Source organism: Cydia amplana, chromosome 4 (genome assembly GCF_948474715.1).
Source record: "Cydia amplana chromosome 4, ilCydAmpl1.1, whole genome shotgun sequence".
Classification (NCBI taxonomy): Eukaryota; Metazoa; Arthropoda; class Insecta; order Lepidoptera; family Tortricidae; genus Cydia; species Cydia amplana.
The window spans coordinates 19,322,013-19,336,013 of NC_086072.1; the positions used below are offsets into that span (position 1 = coordinate 19,322,013).

Sequence of the window (14,001 nt, forward strand, 5' to 3'; positions counted from 1 at the left end):
ATTACTTTAAATATGTACTGTCTGTCAAGACTAATTACTTCCTTAGGTCCAGATGTTATTATAAACAGACATACATACATATATACATACACACAGATGAGGTGAAAGGAATGAATATAAATAAAATATTAATCAATTTTGTATATTATGTATTCTGAAGTTTTGCTCACAAAGCCAAATTAATTACATAAATACAATTTAATGATAACTTTTATACAAGATATAATAATAGTACACAAAAAATCCATAGTGAAATCATGTTGAGGGAGCTGTATCAGTGAAAATAACGCTTAAAACTCTTCCAGCGGGAAGTAAATGAAATATCAGTATCACTAGAGATCCAGAAGTTACAGCTAACACAAATATAATGTATCAAGCATACTGCGGGTTGCACTTGTGGCCGTAGACAAGACACTTACAAAGACATTCAACTTTGTGACGATACACACTATTCTTTGTATAAAATTAACCAAATTTGATAACCATGAAATATATACATTTAAGTCTCCAAGTACATTTTTTTGATATTTTCATTGATGACGGTAAAAAAATATGCGTACCTAGTATCGTAACGAAGCTACGTGTGAACGGGGCGACCGGAGCTCCGCTCAAGACAAATAAGGGCGAGGCTACATAGAAATGCGAGAGGATAACCTGGGGCGGCCCGCACCGAGCGTGGCCCTCCCACTAATAATAAAATTTCCACAATTGTCTGTTCACAAGTTACTCGGTCTAGGGTGTTTAACATAACTTGCACTCTTAAAACATGATATATTTGTTAGTTTCGTCCACCCTGGTCGCGAGTGGGAGGCACTGCGGCGCGCGCGCTCAGTTGTCCATGGCGTATCTCCGCGTCCACTCCTTGGCGTTCCGGATGGCCTCGCTCTCGTTCACCTTCCACAGCTCGGCGACGTCGTTGGCCAGCGGGTCGTCGGGGTTCGGCGCCGACAGCAGCGCCTGGATCGACAGCAGCACCGTGCGGATCTGCAGCGCCGGCGACCACTTATCCTTGAGTATGTCCAAGCATATACGACCTAGCCGATCTATGTTAGGGTGATATATTTTCGTTATAAACCTAACCTTAGGCGCCGACATGGGGTAGTCCTCCGGCAGGAATAATTCTAATTTAAACAGTCCACCTTCAAATGGCGAGTCCTCTGGACCCGTGACGATTACGTGGAAGTAGCGAGCGTTATTGTCGCTGGGCACCGCACTGATTCCGGGCACGGGCTCCTGCATCAATCGCTGTGTCTCTTTGATTATTCTACGTGGTAAAGCTGCCATTTTAAATATGCGGTCTAGCGCAATTTGTCAAATGAAAGCGAGTAATCATATAATTGTATAAAATATCTAATTGTCTTTCCACTGCACGTGTTTTTGACGATTAGTGAGGCACGTCTTTAGAATTAACCAATTATAACAGCATTTTAACCATGATATTGCTGAAAACGCGACTACAAAAGCGATACAGATACTTCAATTTTCTTATTGTAGTGTAGACTATAGACTTTTACCATAAAGAACACGTGCAATATAGAATTGGTTGCGTTCAGTGTTCAATACAAGTAGTGATTGCAACATCGAAAACCGGTAATTTTTCCTTTGTGACACTTGGAACCCTTCTGTCTGTCGTATGGAACCCCTAGGAAAATTTGTTTAAATTTTTGAACGTTTGTCTATTGTCAAGTTGCATTGTTGGCCGGACATTGTTGATATTTTTGATACTTCATAAATAAATGTGGAAACTACATAGATGGTAGTATTTCTAGGAAACTATTAGTAAGCTAGTATTTCATTTACCGGTCCAAAATCAAATAGAAAAATATAATAACGTAGATAACTATCACCTATAAGAAACGCAGTGGCACCGACATTAAAAAATCATCGTTGCGTAAATATTCATTATCATGCCTGGAGATGATAATTTGCCTGTAATATTAGTCAGCGCTGCTGATATTGCTTCCGCATCAGCAATAATAACAGGTAACCAAAAGAAGATAATATTATTTAGTCCCGTGTTGCACACCCAAACTCCCCAGGCACCGCCCCCAAGGTTTTACAAAATACAAAGTTTTCTGTCCACCAAAATCAGATAAATTGTCGACTATTTTTCAGAGTTGATGCATGATGGCACCGAGCCTCAATGCAACGGCGTGTCACACGACAGCGCCGAGGAACAGGATTCAGCGGCCTTATGGCACCTGACTAACAAATACTACAGTGCGTCAGTGCGTTTGCGGGCCCTGGCCGACAGTTGTGAACTAGACCCTAGGGATGACGTGCAGGCACATGTTATATACCTTACTGAGGATGAGGTTAGTTGATTAATTTATTTATTTTGCCGGTAACGGTAACGGTAGGTTAGTGGAAGAAATCATGGCATGGCAACTTGATCTGTATGACCTACACGTCAAAAAAAAATCAATCTGTTTATTTCAAATAATAATTATGTTTTCCTTTGTACGAAAATAAGAAAAAAATGCAGGGTTATACATCTGCCCTAATATGCACTTAACAAGTTTGCTAAAATTATAATAAAATTCTGCTGCAAAATGGAAAAACTGATGTTGAATTATACCTACTTCATCAAATCTTTGAGGACCAATAATCTTTGTTCCACTGCAATTGGTTGCTTCCTCACATTTCCACTGTGCTCTGCCTTAGTGCAATCGCAGCCTAAGGGTTGACCATTCTGTTTCTGTTTTGATATAAAAATTTTACCCTTGATTAATCAATACTTCCTGCACAGCCTGTAATTATTGAAATGAGGTTTGGGTAAAACAAAACTTACTGATGAGCAGGATAGAGGCGCAGGGCTCGGCGTTCAACGAAGGATCGTGGTTATGTCGTCGGAAATAAAAGCGGCAGCTTGCTCAACAAAATAGTAGTTTTAATTTTCCACAAATTACACTACATTTCGTCCATGTCAAATAAATGATTAAATTGGATTAAAATAGTCACATGTTGTAATAATAACTTAAAATTGGGAACGACTTGGTAGAACCATAATTATATCGAGAGAGAGTTTTCAAAGACAACCCGGATACATTGATAGACCGGTAGCATAGAGCAAGACGGAAGGTGTTGCCTGTGCTATTAATAGACAATGACATGTAAAGGGTACGATTTCTAACACTCCTCCTTACACTTTACATGCCTAGACAAAGCTCTATAAGTATGGCTCTACATAAAACATACTTATAATTAATTACATGCTGCAAGCTTAAGTCTAGTAAAAACACATAGACATAATATAGTGATAGGCATGCAGCTATAATTATGTAAGACAGGAATGAATATCACAATTAAAAATCACAAGTAGAGAAATGAAGTAAAGCTATCAACATTTCAAAGATTTAACATTAAGTCCCTGAATAAATTTACAATGTTTTTCAGCACATAAAGGTTTTGTTAAAACATCTGCTACCATTTTGTCAGTCTGCAAGTACCTTACACTTAAGTGTCCTTTTTGAATCAGATCTTTAATAAAGTGATACCTTAGGTCTATATGCTTTGTTCTTTTGTGGGAGTGCTCTTTAACTAACAGTAGTTTTTGAGCACTTTGGCTATCATTATAAATGACAGTGTCAAAAGTTTTATCGATAATTTCTGATAAGAAATTTCGTACAAAACATATGTCTTTACAACAATCTCCAAGAGCTACGTATTCCGATTCGCAACTAGAAAGAGAAGTACATTGTTGCTTTCTTGCCTCCCAGTTAATTACATTGGATCCTAACTTAATCACAAAGCCAGTATAGGACTTGCGGTCTGAAAGGTCATTGGCCCAATCTGCGTCAGCGTATGCAGTAAGATTGAAAGTATTGCTCTTTGTGAAACAAAGGCCATAATTAATAGTACCTTTTAGGTAACGGAGCACACGCTTCGCCATGCGCCAATGATTTTCATCAAAACATGTGTTGAACATACTAAGTTGGCTACATGCAAAAGAAATGTCCGGTCTAGTACAGACTGATAAATACATTAGACTTCCTAATAACTGTCTGTACTGATAGACTTCATCATCTAAACATGTCTTATTTGATTTCTGTAATTTACAATTAACCGGTAAAGGTGTTGAAACAGTTTTACAATCTGACATATTATATTTAAATAATAAACGCTTTATGTACTCAGTTTGATCTAAGGTTGTGATACCATTTTCTCTACAAACATTCATTCCTAGACAATTATTCAATTTGCCCAAATGACGGACTTCAAAATTACTTTGTAAAAGTTGTAAAATATTATTAATACAATTATTGTGAAATATATAAAAATCATCAACATACAATGCAATAATAATATATTCAGTCTTTGTCTTCTTTGTATAAATACATGGCTCACATTTGCTCTGAGTAAAATTATTTTGTGCTAAGAAATCATGTATTTTGATATTCCACATTCGGCTTGCTTGCTTAAGGCCGTATAAGCTCTTCTTAAGCAAACAAACCTTATCACAGTTTTTAAAGCCTGAAGGCTGCTCCATATAAATCTTTTCGTTTAATTCGCCATTTAAAAATGCAGTTGTAACATCGATATGGTCTATTTCTAAGTTTAATTCAGTAGCAATAGAAAACAATATTCTCAGTGTGCTATGCCTCACTACAGGTGCAAAGGTGTCCGTGTAGTCAATGCCCTCTACTTGACTAAACCCACGGGCAACCAACCTAGCTTTAAATTTGGCAGGCTTACCTGAGGTGTCGAGTTTCTTTTTGTAAACCCATTTACACTTGACGATGTTTTCATCTGCAGGTCTGTCTACCAGGATCCATACCTTGTTTTTAATTAAAGAGTCATACTCACATTGCATTGCCCGCTGCCAGTCTTCTTTTTCAGAAGATTGTATGGCTTCACGGGATGATGTAGGCTCATCTGGCGAATAGCCTTCTGCTATCATAGATAAATCGTAGTCTCTGAGATGCTGTGGCACATTACCTCGTGTTTTACGTACGGGACGTGAACGAGACGTGTCGGAAACAGCCGGCAGCGTCGGCTCACTTGGTGAAGACTCCGGCTGAGAAGACATGGGACCCCTTGGAGCACCCACTTCATCACCGTCGTCATGATTATCAAATGATGACTCCGGCAGAGAAGACAAGGCGCCCCTTGGGACGCAATCTTCATCACCGGGACTGTCACTTGCACCTTCTTCGCCCGTACAGTAGTGCTCAGAGAGCGGTGACCACGCCGGTGGCGTCGGTGTCTCTGCATCTGAAACATGATTTGAAGAGGATGAGCACTCAGCTGATTTATCTTTTTCATTATTTTGAATGACATCATTAACATTAAAATCTTTGTTAAAATTAGAGTCATCATTAAAATTATTCAATGAATTAAAAGAATTATTTTCATTATTAGTCATTGAAATATTAAAATTGTCTTTATCGATATAGTAATTATAAAAATTGGCTCCACAAGTCTTTTTACAACTGTCATGTTTTCCTATAAATTTATCCTCATTAAAAATAACAGATCTGGACTGTATTACTCTATGAGGTTTAGTGGGATCAATCAAACGGTATCCTTTAAAAGTTTCACCATAACCAACAAAAATTAACGCTTTTGCTCTTGCATCAAGTTTTTGACGCTTTTGACTAGGAACATGTGCATAAGCAGTACACCCGAAGACACGTAAATGACTCGTGTCTATAGGAGACCCAGTCCATAAGCTCTCGGGAATTCCACCTGAAAGCGCTCTGGTAGGAGACCTATTTTTCAGGTAAATGGCTGTCATAACTGCCTCTCCCCAGTAACGGTTACACAGGCCGGATTCCTGCAGCATAGCCCTAGTTTTATCAAAAATCGTTTTAAAAGCCCTTTCCGCTGTTCCATTTTGAGCAGAATTGTAAGGGACAGTGGTTTGATGTATAATACCATGTTCTTTAAGATAATTGGCCAGTTTATTGTTTGTAAACTCAAGGCCATTGTCACTGCGCAAACATTTTATTGAAAATCCAGATTGTTTCTCAATCATAGTTTTAAAATTAATAAAATGTGAACTCACCTCTGATTTGTGCTTCATAAGGTAGCCCCACGTTTTTCGGGTATGGTCGTCTGTGAAGGTCAAAAGGTAACGAGCTCCACCCCAAGTTTCGACTTGCATAGGTCCAGCCACATCTGAATGGACGAGTTCAAGTGGTTGGGTAGTGCGCTTCGTGCTGACAGCAGGATACGGTGCTCGCACCATCTTGCCTGTCAAGCATGGCTCGCAACTACCACTGATGGTGTCTTCTTTCTGAAAAAGTAAGTTCATGCATTTCTCCCCATCACCAAGATTCCTCATACCTTGTTCAGACAGATGACCGAGACGTCTATGGATTAGGTCCATTGGCACAGTCGAAACAGCGTGAGCATTCACTGTCTCTTGCCTAGTCCGCAAGAGCTTGGAAGACTCCTCCTCAAGGATGTGTCGCACTTGAGCCTTATATTTATACAAACCATTTTCCTTAGAAGCAACTAATAGTTGATTGCCAGTGATTTTAACATCTTCAAAGACTTTACAATGATCCCTACTAAAAACGACAGTATAACCCTTGTCAGTAATTTGACTGACGGACAGTAAATTGCTGGAGAGGTCAGGCACATGGAGAACATTTACAAGGCTAATATTGGAGCACAAAGGGACCCTACCACTACAATTGCTATGTAATTTATTACCATTAGCTATATAAATAGTAGAATTTTTACCTCTAGGTTCTTCTAGTAGCTCCTTATTAGCAACCATATGTTGGGACGCACCGGAATCCACGACAAAGTCATGGCTGCTGCTGCCGCTGCATACCATGGCTGATGCAAACATAGTGTGGTTCTCTTCATTGTTCTTCAGCTCCTTCTTGCGCTTAAAGCAACGCTTGATAGTGTGTCCGCTCTTCTTGCAGAACTGGCAAAACATAGGCGATGACTTCTTCTTTTTGCTTCCTAGGTAGGCCTTCACACCCTCCTGATCACTCGCACTTCTCCGGTGTTCTTCTTGTAGTAGTCTGGCGCGCACAAGCTCCACCGTGAGTTTGCTCGTAAGACAGGCGGTTTCCAGGCCTGACACCAGGTTGTCAAATTCCTGCGATAAGCCACTCAGCAGGATCTCCGCTACCTCATCATCTTCTATCTTCTTGCCTATATCAGCGAGCTGTTGAACGAGCCGCATCACCGCCTCGACATACTCCGACATGCCGCTGTACTGATTATATTCTATTCTATGCAGTTGACGCAACAAGAGCACTTTTCGGTATAGACCCTTGGACTCGAAGGCATCGGCGAGTTTCTTCCAGGCATCCTTTGCCGACGTGGCATCTCGCACGTACTGGTACAGGGCGGGCTTTATCGATAAACATATCTTTGCTAAGGCGCGGCTCTCGTGGGTCGCATCGGTGTCCGCACCGTCCACACAGCCCCATAGACCATCCAGCGTTAGTAACATCTTCATGGCAAATTTCCAATTCGAGTAGTTTGCCACGCCATCCAACTTCTCGACGGGAATGTGCCCGTTATGTTCATTATGTGACGACATTTTGGACTAATTTGTTGTGGTATTAGTTGAGCAAGCGAAGAATGTGTTAGGTTATTTATCACGAGGGCAGTGATAACCTCAAAAAAAAATGACACTATTTCCGCATACCTTTCTTTGGTTTCGTTTCCAGTCTCTTCGCGGCACTCTCTTCTGGGTACATAAACTGATGAGCAGGATAGAGGCGCAGGGCTCGGCGTTGGAATGCAACGAAGGATCGTGGTTATGTCGTCGGAAATAAAAGCGGCAGCTTGCTCAACAAAATAGTAGTTTTAATTTTCCACAAATTACACTACATTTCGTCCATGTCAAATAAATGATTAAATTGGATTAAAATAGTCACATGTTGTAATAATAACTTAAAATTGGGAACGACTTGGTAGAACCATAATTATATCGAGAGAGAGTTTTCAAAGACAACCCGGATACATTGATAGACCGGTAGCATAGAGCAAGACGGAAGGTGTTGCCTGTGCTATTAATAGACAATGACATGTAAAGGGTACGATTTCTAACACTTACTGTTACTCTTGTTTCTGGCAATTAGCACCTTTCATGGTCTCCCTGGCATGTGACAGCAATACATATTTGTTTTTACAAGTTGTAAATAAACATCAAGGCCACAGCCATGACATTTTTTAAATTACCCTAACCACTCCAAACTTAGATTGCTTCCACTAATTTTCTGATTAAATAATAAGAAAACTCTCCGTCAGTGTACAGACGACACAGCCTGCGCGCGTCGCGCGGCGGCCGCACGAGCGTCCCGCAACGCCGTTCGCCTCGTCGCCGCCCAAATAGACCACGAACCACCCGCCCTAGCGGCATGGGCGCGAACCTCACACTACGAACTGGTGCCGCTACTAGCGCCACCTGTCGAACAAGATGAGGAGTTCCCTGAGGCAATAGGAGTAGCGCGTTTGCGTGAAGCGCTGCATGCACACGCGTGGCCGGGGATGCGCCGCGCCGGGGCTGTCAGGGCACCTGCACCTGACTTGAATGGTAAGAAAGGTCTCTCTCTCTCTTACGCGCGACATTGTCGTGGCCAGGCCATTAGTGTCTCTCCGACTAGTGAAAGTACGAGTTGTGCTACTAGCGCCACCTGTTGACGATGGGTTCCCTGAGACGACGGGTGTAGTGCGCTTGCGTAAAGCGATCCACAAGCATACGTGGCCGGGGATACGCCGTCAGAGCACCTGCCCCTGACTGGAATGGTAAGATGTATAGTTCACAAACATCTTTACAAGGCAACATTCCAAAAATATATTTACCCGCCTCTATGACACTAACAATAAGGTTGTGTAAATATATTTTTGGGTACTTGGCTTGTAAAGATCTTTCTGAACTCGACCGTACACAGTACCTCTTTTAGCAAGAATCAAACAATGAACAATTATAGAGAACCTTATGAATTAGAGTGCTATCAGTTTTATTTGTATGTTCAGCGAAAATTAAGAACATATTATCTATTTTGATTGAATTTTAAAGTGTCAGAGAGCCTAGCGTCTTTTAAGCGTCGGCGTCTAGTCAGCGCTATGGAAAAAGGCGTCGCTGCGCAGTGGCGTCGAGCAGCAGCCATAAAGAGTTGACTAGACGTCGACGCTCGGGAGGCGCTAGTGTGGGGTGGCCTTAACCCTTAAATACATGATTTTTTCGTTTTGCCCGAAATTAATATATATATCACATAATTGTTTGCCGTTTCTAGGAAAAATAGTAAAAAAAAATATATCATCGATTTTCACTGGGAAATCAGTGTTAAAAGTTAGTCTAAATCATATTTTTGGAAATATATAGCTATTAGTAAGGGGTATAGGAAAAATCTTAACTGCCAACAGAAAGGTACACTATTTGTGATGTTCCTATGATAAAATTTGTAAATATAAAATAATTACAAACCCCGAAAAATCTGCCCAAAATCACATACTAAAAATCATCAACTTCCAGGTTTTTCCAAGTTTTCCGACATTTCGTCTATAAACAAATGTAACTTTTATAAATTAAAATACTGCGTAAATTTATGTAATAATTCGGAAAATTTATTAGTTTTACTATTGAAATAATATACAAGAACAAATAGCATTTGTTTAATAATGCATAACATTTGATGTTTATGTTGTGTATATAAATGCATCACTATGCATTTAAGGGTTAAACGTGTTTAGCAGCAGCATAGAGAAAAAAATACATAGAGTGCTCACTCCATACATCAGTTTTAGTACCAAAAAGACTATTAGCATCTAGCATCGAGTAGCGGAACTATCAGTACTGCTACTTGACAATAGATGTAGCACCGACCGGAAAGTCTTATGCTGTTGAGACACTGAAATTAATAGTCTGACCTGAAGTATGGAGTGAGCACTCTTGTCTTACTTATTTCTATATGGCAACAGTCAGCAGCTCAAGTACGAACTAGGTACATTACCAAGTGCAGGAAACGTGAGCTGCTAGTGCTTCAAAATGAAGACCTAAGCTCGACGAAACATGTTGCGCAAGTGACTAAAATAAAATACGTGACTTAAAACGTAAAATAAGTTTTATACTTGGTCAACCAGATCTTGACAGTAGAAAAAGGCGGAAAAATGTAGGCGCGAAGGGATATCGCCCCATAGAAAATTTGAATTTCGCGCCTTTTTAGGGTTCCGTAGCCAAATGGCAAAAAACGGAACCCTTATAGATTCGTCATGTCTGTCTGTCTGTCTGTCCGTCTGTCCGTCTGTCTGTCCGTCCGTATGTCACAGCCACTTTTCTCCGAAACTATAAGAACTATACTGTTGAAACTTGGTAAGTAGATGTATTCTGTGAACCGCATTAAGATTTTCACACAAAAATAGAAAAAAAACAATAAATTTTTGGGGTTCCCCATACTTCAAACTGAAACTCAAAAATTTTTTTTTCATCAAACCCATACGTGTGGGGTATCTATGGATAGGTCTTCAAAAATGATATTGAGGTTTCTAATATCATTTTTTTCTAAACTGAATAGTTTGCGCGAGAGACACTTCCAAAGTGGTAAAATGTGTGTCCGCCCCCCTGTAACTTCTAAAATAAGAGAATGATAAAACTAAAAAAAAATATATGATGTACATTACCATGTAAACTTCCACCGAAAATTGGTTTGAACGAGATCTAGTAAGTAGTTTTTTTTTTATACGTCTTAAATCGCCTAAATACGGAACCCTTCATGGGCGAGTCCGACTCGCACTTGGCCGCTTTTTTTACTGACAAGATTTGGTTGATCAGTTTTATCTATTTTGTTGTCTTGTTGCAATTTACAGATGACTTATCGTCAGACTCCTCATCCTGGGGTTCCTGGATGGGCGCGGACGAGGCGGGCGCAGTGGAGCGAGCGGAACAATTTGCTGACGCACTAGCCATGCTGCCCGCGAGACGCGCTGAAGGTGACTTTTTATAAGAATAAGAAACCATTTATTGCAACACAAAAAGCATACAGGTTACAAAACATAAGGATTGAAAAAATAAGAATAATTGTGCGGCAAAAGGAACGGGCTCAGCATACGCTGCGTCAGTCATTTCATTACAAATAGCATGCGCAGCGCTGATTTTCAGTCCGTCCCCTTCACTGAACCACATTGACATTTATGCGGGTTAAAAAAAAATCTAAACAAAAAACAACTACAAAGATAACATCTCTTAGTTAAAGTAGGTAATAATAGTTTAAGTCTTGTTATTGGATAAGTCTTATCTCAATTTTACAGTTTGCAATTATTCAGAAATACTTTTTTAACAGTTAGAAAAACAAAAAAACCGACATTATTATTAGAAGTATGTTAAAAATCGTTTTTGACATTTATATTTCTTCCAAATGTTCTGAGTGCGGTCATGGGCCATGACCATAGATCAGCAACTAGCGACCCGCCTCGGCGTCGCACGGGTTACACAAAACCTTAAAAATACACCTAAAGGCCTCAAGAATCGATAGGTGAAAACCGCATGAAAATCCTTTCAGTAGTTTACGACTTTGTCGGGAACATACATACATACAAACAGACAGACAGGCGGGCGACTTTGTTTTGTAAGGTGTAGTGATAGACACTCACATTTCGAACAGTTAGGTATTCTTCCATCCACATTCAGGACTCTATTTAATTAGCTCTAATTTGACAACAAAAAAAACCTTTTTTTTTGGAACCAAGTTTCTCGGACGTTTGGCGGATGGGGTGAAAAAAAGTGCAAGATTTTGCCGTCACAAACCATACTTGTTCAATTATGCCGTTCATATTACAATGTATTTTTCGCATTCACTGTGGCAACACCTTGTCACAGTTAAAATTCAAATATTTAAAAAATAAACTGTTGCTCTGTCATACAGTTGACAGAGCCAGTGTATCAAAAACCTACCACCAGTTCACATCCCTTTTCGTTGCTCTCGTCTATTTTCGCACCTTTTATTTAAAGCACTACTATACTAAGTACCCTTAGTACATTATTAAGATCAGTGTTGTGTACCGGAGGACGCCGAACTCATCCGTGGCGGGGAAAATCTGAGGTCTAAGTTGGCCGACTGCAGGTAACGATTTTACGCTTCCTCTAGCTTGCGACAGAAAGCCAGAATCACCACCAGCGGTCTCCAACGGTGACCAACGATTTGGTTCCCACTGTCTCCGGATCAAAGGTAACTTCGCTTACACCTATACACACTTTAGTTTCAATTTCCATATTATTTATCCCCAATTTATCCCAACTTTCTTGCTCCATCGGCCCTAAATTTCACTCTCTCTTTCGCCCCTTTTTCGCTAAATACAGTCAACCTTTGCTATCGAACAATACTATTGAGAAATATGTATTGAGACGAATGATAATGAAATACCATACTATTGAGAAATATGTATTGAGACGAACGATAATGAAATACCATACTATTGAGAAATATGTATTGAGACGAATGATAATGAAATACCATACCATTGAGAAATATGTATTGAGACGAATGATAATGAAATACCATACCATTGAGAAATATGTATTGAGACGAATGAGAATGAAATGAATGAGCATGAGAATGAACATGAACACGTCACCCGCCTTTCTTAACTTCGTTCCAACCGAGTGTTCTACGACACTCACCATTTTTATCACATACTAGCTTTAGCCCGCGACTTCGTCTGCGTAAGTAGGCAATTAATTAACTCGTTCAATAGGGATGTTGGAAAAATTTTGTTTGATGTTGGAAAAAAAAAAAAAAAAAAAATAGGGATGTTGACAATTTTTTGGAACTGGTTTCATTTTGTAGATAGACACGTAATAATTACAGAAAAAAAATATAAAAAAAAAATATTCATTAATTTTGAATAAAAAAACATGTTTAATAAGTTTCGTGTTTAAATTTCGCGCCTAAACGCTCCAAACTGTCACGTGACCTTGATGACGTTACGGCGTTTTAAACAAACTGCTGTCAGTCATTTTTTTTAATTCTTTATATGGCAACTGACAATTTTTTTTAAAGCGTTAACACACTATCACATCGGACAGCGACCTTCTTTCTCGCTCTCACTTATAGCTGCGTCCTTAACGCACCACCTTACACACTATCGAATCGTGCGCCGCACCGCACCAAGATCGCGTTTCGGTACGATAATCTGTAGACACTTAGGCAGGTTTTATAACTTGTCTTTGGTGATTCCACTGTGATTACGTCACGCGCTCCGATTGGCGTTTGCAGTCACGTGATACTGGACATTATTTTAAATACTTTTGATTATTTTTAATTAATTTATTACGCATATTTACACTTGCAAAATATGATTTTCCGCATTCTAATATTCCCTGCTATGGTAAAAACATAACATGTTATATATTCGCGATTCATGTCAACATCCCTATTCCACCCCCCTTTGCACTCTCTTCAGGGATGCTTTCCGACATAAAAACTATCCTATGTCCTTCCCCGGGACTCAAACTATTTCTATGCCAAATTTTAACTAAATCGGTTCAGCGACTTAGACGACGAGCGTGAAGAGGTAACATACAGAAAGACAGACACTTTCGCATTTATAATATTAGTATGGATTATATTTGTTTCAGGTGACGACGACGCCGCTCGGAGGTTGCACGCAGAACAACTGGTGGTTGCTTTCTGTCGTGCGCTGGGGCACGACTTGAACTTAGATGGGGACTTATAACCAGGGATGTTGCGGATGCCGATTTTTTGACATCCGCGGATGCGGATGCGGATTTTTAAAGGCTCACACCCGCGGATGCGGATGTCAAGATAGGTACATAAAAAACGTCAAATATTACATTTTAGTAATTTTTATTTCAATAAACCGGCCAAGTGTGAGTCGGACTCGCGTTCCAAGGGTTCCGTACATTAAGTACGACTCACGCTTGACTGCTCATTTCTAATAGGTTTATTGGCTAATGACTAAATTACCTAGCAGTCTAGCACTTACGCCGATGCTAAGACGTTCCTGTACCGACCTGTTCCACATCCGCATCCGCATTAAATCCGCATCGATTTTATGCGGATGTTGAAA

At 39.9% G+C, this 14,001-nt stretch overlaps 2 protein-coding genes across 2 annotated transcripts; one reads left to right on the top strand and one right to left on the bottom strand.

The window, feature by feature from the left end:
- Positions 1-134: 134 nt before the first annotated feature.
- LOC134647363 (ubiquitin-conjugating enzyme E2 N) lies at positions 135-1,505 on the bottom strand. Its single transcript, XM_063501698.1, has one exon. It carries the CDS (start codon positions 1,282-1,284, stop codon positions 829-831), a length of 456 nt encoding a protein of 151 aa, XP_063357768.1. The 5' UTR covers positions 1,285-1,505; the 3' UTR covers positions 135-828.
- A 330-nt stretch (positions 1,506-1,835) lies between these two features.
- On the top strand, positions 1,836-13,647 carry LOC134647547 (alpha- and gamma-adaptin-binding protein p34-like). Its single transcript, XM_063501900.1, has 5 exons — positions 1,836-1,983; positions 2,116-2,315; positions 8,224-8,509; positions 10,783-10,905; positions 13,550-13,647. Exons 1-5 carry the CDS (start codon positions 1,908-1,910, stop codon positions 13,645-13,647), a joined length of 783 nt encoding a protein of 260 aa, XP_063357970.1. The 5' UTR covers positions 1,836-1,907.
- Positions 13,648-14,001: the final 354 nt, after the last annotated feature.

Excerpts from the sequence above, each read along its gene's own strand:
- LOC134647547 (XM_063501900.1), top strand. The coding sequence starts at position 1,908 with ATGCCTGGAGATGATAATTTGCCTGTAATATTAGTCAGCGCTGCTGAT. Across the intron at positions 8,510-10,782 it reads ACCTGCACCTGACTTGAATG|ATGACTTATCGTCAGACTCC; the intron begins GTAAGAAAGGTC and ends TGCAATTTACAG. Across the intron at positions 10,906-13,549 it reads GCCCGCGAGACGCGCTGAAG|GTGACGACGACGCCGCTCGG; the intron begins GTGACTTTTTAT and ends TATTTGTTTCAG.
- LOC134647363 (XM_063501698.1), bottom strand. The coding sequence starts at position 1,284 with ATGGCAGCTTTACCACGTAGAATAATCAAAGAGACACAGCGATTGATG.